Here is a 9012-nt window from a genome sequence, read left to right as displayed (position 1 = left end):
CCACTCACAACCACTAGCACTTTATATAGCCTCTGTAGAAATTATCCACATATCTCACTTATCTTAACTGCACTACTGTATAGTTCTGTAAATAAATCATTCTGTACATACGATAATTTTTAACCCTACAACTGTTTACAACTTGCATAATTCCCATTTCTGTATAGCTGTAATTCTCAGATTTCTGTAAAGTTATTTATTTCATATCCTGTATAGTTTTATCCTGTTCATATCCTGTACATAGCTTGTACTCACTACAGCCTGTACATACCTATAGTTATAGAATATTCACAACATACTTCATACCGTGTACATTATAACATACCCATTTCTGTAATATACTTACATATCTATATTATTGCTAATATATAATGTAATATATCTATATCACTAAAGCACTTCTGGATGGATGCAAACTGCATTTCGTTGCCCTGTACCTGTGCATGTGCAATGACAATAAAGTTGAACTCTATTCTATTCTATTTATCCTGGACAAACCTACCAAGTATTTTCATGCAACATTTGAGTAACACAAAGTTACTATCGCTTTAGATTAAAATCTAACCACTCTACTTCCTCTCCTGTCTTACCAGTAAAGTCTGCTTCAGTACAGTAAAGAATTCAAAGACAGACAGCCTGCTGCATCAAAAAAAATGATGCAGCAGGCTGGTTTATTTTCCTGAAATTTCAGCACAGCAATTTAGAATGATGCTCAGTAGTAGAACCCAGGACCGACTGCACCGGGGCAGAGTCTGACAGTGGTCCAAGGGTTTCATCCTGACACCTAATGACAGTCAGGGTGTGGTTACCTGTACAGGTCTGTGTGTTCCTCCATGCCTGCCTAGACCATCACTAACCATCAGAAACCTCTTCATGCTGAATGGTGTTAGAGCAGCATAACGTTTTTCACAGCTTCTCCAGACCCTTCCCCATCTGTCACCTGCTCAGGGTGAACCTGCTCTCAACTCTGAAATTTTATGACTTGTTTTTCAGATGTTGCACAGGTGGACACACCCTTACCTCTTTGACCTTTTATGCTTGCACATTTCAACAGATTACTGACGACTGCTGAGCAAATGCAAAGGGCAAAGGTGAGCAGAGGTGCTCTGATCAGGTCTTTCAATAACTGCTCCTCAATTGTGTAACAAATAACCTCCATATGATGACCTTCCCAACATTAAAACCTGCTTAAAAGCCATTTTTATTCTTTGGCCACGGGGCAGCACGGTGGCGCGGTGGTTAGCACTGTTGCCGCACAGCAAGAAGGTCCTGAGTTCAATTACACCATCAGGCCGGGGTCTTTCTGTGTGGAGTTTGCATGTTCTCCCCGTGTTTGCGTGGGTTCCCTCCGGGTACTCCGGCTTCCTCCCACCGTCCAAAGACATGCAGCTTGTGGGGATAGGTTAATTGGATAATCCAAATTGCCACTAGGTGTGAATGTGAGTGCGAATGGTTGTCTGTCCCTATGTGTTAGCCCTGCGACAGACTGGCGACCTGTCCAGGGTGTACCCCGCCTTTCGCCCTATGACAGCTGGGATAGGCTCCAGCACCCCCCGCGACCCTGAAAAGGATAAGCGGAAGCGAATGGATGGATGGATGGCTTTTAAGCCATACTGTGTGTTGATCCCTGAAAGTGGCAACGTTTCTCCCAGAGCTCTGGTTCAGTGACATCTATGTGTGTCACCCTAAACTGCTGCGAGAACGAAACATTTCAAAGTATGGAATACTACATGTATTTTCAATCTGGATTGAGAAATAGTGCTTCCATGTAGGTACAAGAAATTGTTCATCATTAAAGCAAAGATAAGGGCTAAAAAGCTAACTTAAACACAAAGCTTATGTTTTGTTGACTTAAGACTTTTACAGTGTGGGGCCAGAAACGTTCCAGTAGTACTAATTTGTCACATTATTCTCATGTCATAACAGTAAAGTTGACCAAGTTGTTTTCTGATGTCAGGTAAATCATTCCTATAGTTTAAATTAGCCACACTGACAGCTGGGTCGCTGTGGAGAAGCAGGCAGGGGATGGTTGGCAAAGGACAGCAGTACTGTTTTGCCCACCAGATGAGCATGTCCCATTAGCTCTGATGTGATGTGAAAACTATGGATTGAATCGATTTTTAGCTTATTTTCCCCTCTGATTCATTAAATAAAAATGGTTATTTTATGATTCATGATACATTAAATCTGCCTTGCTACATTTCCATGTTGCATTTTCACATATAACAGACATTTGCAACACAGAAGACTGATGAAAGAAGGTGTAAACAGGGTGAAATGCATGTGGAGACTATGGAAGGTGGTACCTGGTTGGAGGAAGTTCAGCAGCAGTTCTTCAGCTTGTTCTTGTCCTCCGTGCTGGTTGTTGAACAGATGATACCTCCCTTCAAACTTCTCAACAACTGTTTGAAGTGAACTATTCTCATGTAGGACATCTCCTAGCATTCTGTTTTTTAAGGTGTCCCCACATGTGAAGAGGAGGTAGGCCTTCCTAAAGTTCTGATCTCCGATGATACTGACGGCCGCCTCCACAGCCTGCTGGTCCTCTTCACTGAACCGATCAACTCTGACCACAACCAGGAACAAAAGCTGCATGAAGGGCTGTGGGAGGTCCTGACAGAAAGTTTTAATCAGCTCCTCTGATCCTAATATTCCTGGAGTGTCGACCACTCTGATGTGCTTCCCAAACACATGTTCTGTTTGCTCACTGATTTGTTTTGTCACAGGATGAAAGGAAGCCTTTGATGGAAATACACGTCGCCCTATAATGTTGTTAGCTGAAGCACTTTTACCCACCCCGGTGTTTCCCAAGAAGATGATGGTGACATCTGGATCCATGACTCAACACACAGACACACTATAAAGTTGGAAGAGCAAGGAAATAGAACTTATTATGAGCAAAGTGGAGCCATTCACACTGGTGTCAAGCCAGCCTCCAATTCCAGCATTGCAGTCAAGCCAGCGTCCACTTTGTTTTACATTCCCTGTGTATTCAAAGTATTATGGCAAAAGATGTGGAAACCTGATTTCATAATAAAAGCTCCTGAAGCATGACTTCTAAATAAAACTTCAGAATCCCATTAAAAGCAAAGTTGCTGTTTTCACAAGATCATTTCACTCTACATTGACAGTATACAACCCCACAGTTTTATCATGTCAAATCATGATTATAATTGTTTATTTGGTACTTTTAATAATTAAATGTGGATGCTGTTAACAGGACAATTACTGTTTCCACTAGGTAATTGGAGTTCATGCAAAACCTCTACAGTGGTAACATCTCAATCTCAAATCAAGCTCGTTCTGCATTTCAGAGTAAAAGCCTTTTGACTTTGTTTATAGGAGCTTCTCTTTCCATAACTTCAGAATGGCATTAAATGGAAAGTTCCAGCTTCCATGAATTAATACCATTTCATGCCAACTGGTATTAATTCATGGATTAATACTCATTAATTCATTAATTCATTGCCGACAGTGGAGTCGGTGACCATACTTTTCTGTGACTTGAGAATGCTGTTAATGTCACGGTCCTGGGTCGGTGACCCAGTGTTTTTGGTTGTTGTGCTTTTTACTTTTGATTTTTGTATTATGACTGTTGTGTTTCGGTTTCCCGGGGTTTAGTTGTGTTTCTTCTATTGGTGTTATCCTTGCCTGTGTGTCCCCTTTTGTGTAGTAAGGTCTCTGTGTTTAGTTCACGTTGTTGAGCCTGTGTCTTCGCGTGTGTTTTGAGTTTCCTGTTTCACTTTGAAGGTCCCTGTCTGTTGTCAGTGCATTCTGTTTACGTTTCCCCTGCCTCGTCAGCCTAATTTCTCCCAGCTGTGTCTCCCTCCTGTTTCCCATTTGTTGATTGTCACTGGATGTACCTCCGCTCTCCGTCTCCTTGCCTTCAGGTTTGTTGGTTAATTCGTAGTTTTTCCCAGTTTACGTTTTCTCTGTTATGTTCTCGCCACCCTCGCCTTTCGTTGTTTGTTCTTCTCCACAATAAAGCTCACTCATATCATTAAAGTCAGTGCCTGCGGTTGGGTCCTTACCTCACCTCCACACGTCTGCCCTCGCAGCCGTGACAGTTAAATAGGAAAATCCCTGTTTCCATGGACAAATTTTTCTCTAAATCAATAATATACTCCCTCAAAGTTGTACACTGTGAAAATCAAGTCTTTATTTTTGATTTAAAAATAATTCCCCTGTAAATGTTTTACAAGCCGTTTTGTAATTTCTTTATTTATAATGATATTATGTAGAAATTACATCTTTCCACAGACTTGAAATATGGACGTACTATCAATTACGACTTACTAGCAATTTCAGCTTCCTTTTACATCATCTTTTATGATTCAATTCTGTCATAATTGAGTCTAATATTGTTTTTCAGAATGAAAACCCAATATGTTTAGTATCAAAAGTACTCAGGTAGTGTGACTGGGAAAACTGAGGATCAAGGATATTAAAGGGTACAGGCACTGATATTCAATAACTAATACAATATCAGTGCCTGGAGCTCAAATGTCAGTAAAAATGCATGACGGATGCGCAGGAATTAATAAAGATCATTACTGGGATTAAGGGGACAGGCAACCAGTCAGCAGCCTTGACATACAGTATATGAGGTGAAAAAATTCTCAAAAGGATTCAGTTTGCATCTCTCCATTTCCTCTTCCACACCAGGCAATGGCCTCCAAACATCACTGTATTTTGTGGCTTTAAACCTGACAAACACCTCCAACTTGATTATGACTTCTGGCCTGGTTATGCTACATAGAACTTGAGAAAATAGACCAGGGCAAGGAAGGTTACAGGTTATGGTGGTATCAGCCAGTGTTCTCAGGACTTGCCCAGTAACATCCACACTCTGTTTCTGAAGCCAGACAAGATGCTTATGTTATGGAACTTATTTTGTCTGGCTCCTGTATTGATGAAGTCAACACCATCACGGTTTAAGAACTATCAACCAAATGTCATCATGCGAGATGAAAGTGCCAGGGAGCCAAATTCTCATTTATCTGAGACTGCAATTTAAAACATCTACTGACCCACACCAGGGCCAAGGCAATGTTTTTTCTCAGCAAGTATCTGGTTAGACACCATGTTTCGAAGGCCTTTGGTAATTGTGTTATGTTTGAATTTTGAAGCCGAATATTACAGGTCACCATGGCATTATGATTTTAGTTTAGCTAATTGATTCGTGTAATCTAGCGTCATAGATAAATCGGGAACAATTTTTATAAAAAAACTGAGGTGCCAGACAATGCCTTACGTACAAAAACAATAATTACAATAATTTTTCTGATTACAGAGAAAAATTCCTAGCTCATCTGCTATTTGTATGAGAATTGAAAAGCCTGCAGATAATTTTTGGAATCCAGTTGCTCAAGGCAAGAAAAGGTCCCAGTCTTTAAATTCCTGCCCATTCCTGAAACACGTTACAATTGCAGTGTCATCTCAGTATTTCTGGATTTTGCAAGACTAAAGATATACATTTGAAGTCTGCTGTATACAATATGATAAGAAGTGGAGCCAGGACAATCCCTCTAGAGCCCCCATGCTGCTCAGTAATGTTCCAGAAATGCTGTTCCCCAACCTGACAAAGTTGTGTTGTTTCTGTCGAACCAGCTCTGTTTTCTCTATATTCAAATTTTAACTTTGTGATCATATGCACTAGAGCTGATCTAATAGCTAAAAATTTTACTTTACCGTGTGCTTGGTTAGCACTGTTGCCTCACAGCAAGAAGGTCCTGTGTGTTAGCCCTGCAACAGACTGGGGACCTGTCCAGGGTGTACCCTGCCTCTCGCTATGTGTACCCTGCCTCTCGCTATGTGTACCCTGCCTCTCCCTGGGATATGCTCCAGCACCCCCCATGACCCTGGATAAGTGGAAGTGAATGGATGGATGAAGCTAACAGATTCTACAGCATTTATGAAAGTCTTCAGTTGCAGAAATTAATATCTTTTCTTCTTTTTAAGGACCTTTTCAACATTTTCATTTTAAACATGTTTCCCCCCATGTATGGTCACCGACTCCACTGTTAGATTAAATGGTAAATGGTAAATGGCCTGTATTTATATAGCGCTTTACTAGTCCCTAAGGACCCCAAAGCGCCCCCAAACGACCCCAAAGATTACATGGAAGCTGGAACTTTCCATTTAATGCCATTCTGAAGTTATGGAAAGAGAAGCTCCTATAAACAAAGTCAAAAGGCTTTTACTCTGAAATACAGAATGAGATTGATTTGAGATTGAGATGTTACCACTGTAGAGGTTGTGTATGTTTTGCATGAACTCCAATTACTTAGTGGAAACAGTAATTGTCCTGTTAACAGCATCCGCATTTAATTATTAAAAGTACCAAATAAACAATTATAATCATGATTTGACGTGATAAAACTGTGGGGTTGTATATTGTCAATGTAGAGTGAAATGAGCTTGTGGAAACAGCAACTTTGCTTTTAATGGGATTCTGAAGTCAGTGAAAGAGTGGGTCATACATGGGCAATTTCAACGGGCCATTCCTTTGAAAGGCAAAATCAAGGCGACTTGAAATTGACTTGATATCCCCGTGATAGTGTATACTGTCGATCTTGAGTGAAATTATCCCGTGGAAACAGCAATTTTCATTTTTAAAACATTCTGAAATAATTGAAAGAGTATATCACATATGGGCAAATTTGACGGGCCATTAATTTGAAAGGCAAAAATCAGACCAACTTGAAATTTACATGGTTTTACTGTCGGGGTTGGATACTGTTGATCTAAAGTGGAATTATCCTGTGGAAACAGCACATTTCAATTTAAGAGCATTTTGAAATCGTTTAAAGAGTATATATTTTATGGTCAATTTGAAAAGTCTTTTATACTGGAAAGCAAAATCAGCCTGACTCAAAATTGATATGGTATCACAGTGGGATTGGATACTTTTGATCTAACATGGATTCATCCTGTGGAAACAGCAAATTTAAATTTAAGAGCATTTTGAAATCGTTAAAAGAGTAGGTTGTGTACGGGCAGCGTGAAAAGGCTTTTATTTTGGAAGGCAAAATCAGAGTGACTTGATCTTGACATGGTATCACTTTGGGGTTGTATACTGTTGATCTAAAGTGGAATTATCCTGTGGAAATAGGAACTTTCCATTTTAGATCATTTTGAATTCGTTCCAAGAGTAAGGTATGTATGGGCAATTTGAAACAGCTTTTATTTTGGAAGGCAAAATCAGACTGACTTGATAATGACATGGTGTCACTGTGGGGTTGTATACTGTTGATCTAAAGTGGAATTACCCTGTGGAAACAGCAATTTTCGTTTTAGAGCATTCTGAAACCACTGAAAGTTAGGTCTTAAATGGGCAATTTCAACAGGCCATTAGTTTAAAAGGCAAAATCAGACTGACTTGATATTGACATGGTAACATTGTGAGGTTGTATACTGTTGATCTAAGGTGAAATTATCCTGTGCAAACAGGATTTTTTTTCTATTTAGAGCATTTCGAAATCATTACAAAAGTAAGTCATATATGGGCAATTTCAATGGGCCATTACTTTGGAAAGTAAAATAAGACTGACTTGATATTGACATGGTATCACTGTGGGGCATTATACTGTAAATACAGAGTGAAATTATCCTATGGAAACAAGAATTTTTCTTTTTAGAGCATTTTGAAATCCTTAGAAGAGTAAGTCAAATATGGGCAATTTCAAATTTCTGTGGTTGGATAGTGTTGATATAAAATGCAACTATTCTTTGGAAATATGACTTTTGCTCATAAGAGCATTCTGAAGTCACTGAAAAAGTAGTTCAAAAATGAAAATTCACAGGGCTTTTACTTCGAAATCCAAAATAAGATGGCCTTGATATTGACAGGGCGCTATTAGGGTACAATGTGTCATGTAGATCTAACATTAGAGTTTGTAAACAAGCCTAAATTATATGTTATTATGTTCTTAACATATCTGTTAATTCACTCGAAGTTGGCTTTTATTTTGAAATCCGGTTTCCACATCCATTCCCGTAATACTTTGAATACACAGGGAACGTAAAAAAAACTGGAGGCTGGCTTGACACAAGTCCATTACTTACGCATCAGAAGTAACACAGCACAGAGCTCGTTCAACACACACACACACACACACACACACACACACACACACACACACACACACACACAGAGCCTGGTCAGTTCGTATTCAGAGTGTCACAAACACACGAACTTTGGAACTGTAACCTGTGAACAAGCCTATCGGAAGCTACGTGAACACACGCGTGGAGAGTTCAATGTAATCAGAACAATTAAAGGGAAACACGCGTGTACAATTGGGGAATCAGCAAACTCCCCAAAAAATTCAGAAAGCAAGAGATTTACCGGAACAGCAGTGTCCGCAGACTCCAGCCTCCTTCTATCAAACTGCACAAACACCACGGAAGAGCCGTACTTCAAAATAAAAGCGCTTCTTCTTCTTCTTCTTCTTCTTCTTCTTCTATAATTTTATGGCGGTAGGGAAACTGCGTCAGGTGCATTATCGCCACCTCTTGGACTGGAGAGCGGATCGGAAAAGCGTGTACACCTGTATTCTCATAAAAACACTGCCTATAAATTTCATCACGTGTCCTCCTCTGTGATGTATATTTTTCACGTTTCCCTCTTTTATTGACCACACTCTTCATGTTCAGATGTCTCCTCCACAACATTTACACTTCCTGTCTCGTGCTTATACGTCTGTTTGACAGTGTTATTTAAACCTGTGTGACCAAATCTTACTCTTCACATTACACCTTCTATTCCTTCTCCTACACTGTAGGACCTACAGTGTCCCTCTGCTCTGTGTAATAAAACTACCCTCTCTTTCCCACTGTGTCTGACACCTTTACTCTATTTTATATTCATATCTACATGACTTCTCTCTGCACCTTTTCCAAACCAGTTTGTTTCTACACTGATATGTTAAATGTATTTGTGTTCCTCTGCGTTTGATTCTACAGGTTAAATAAATTATATCAAACACAGCATCTCATCTAGAATCCAAA

General features: G+C 39.7%; 1 protein-coding gene across 1 annotated transcript in view; it reads right to left on the bottom strand.

Moving 5' to 3' along the window:
- The window catches only part of LOC102197278 (GTPase IMAP family member 8-like), a 35599-nt gene extending 27184 nt beyond the window's left edge, over nucleotides 1-8415 (bottom strand). Inside the window, exons 1-2 of the mRNA XM_005754844.1 lie at nucleotides 8351-8415; nucleotides 2307-2857 (exon numbers count right to left, since the gene is read on the bottom strand). Of these exons, the coding sequence (XP_005754901.1) occupies nucleotides 2307-2838 (532 nt within the window). The 5' untranslated portion in view covers nucleotides 2839-2857; nucleotides 8351-8415. The remainder of the gene's footprint in view (nucleotides 1-2306; nucleotides 2858-8350) is intronic.
- Between the last annotated feature and the right edge of the window lie 597 nt (nucleotides 8416-9012).

This window comes from Pundamilia nyererei, unplaced genomic scaffold (assembly GCF_000239375.1).
Source record: "Pundamilia nyererei isolate P.nyererei 1_Seehausen unplaced genomic scaffold, PunNye1.0 scaffold00687, whole genome shotgun sequence".
Classification (NCBI taxonomy): Eukaryota; Metazoa; Chordata; class Actinopteri; order Cichliformes; family Cichlidae; genus Pundamilia; species Pundamilia nyererei.
This window is presented reverse-complemented; position numbering and strand designations above follow the sequence as displayed.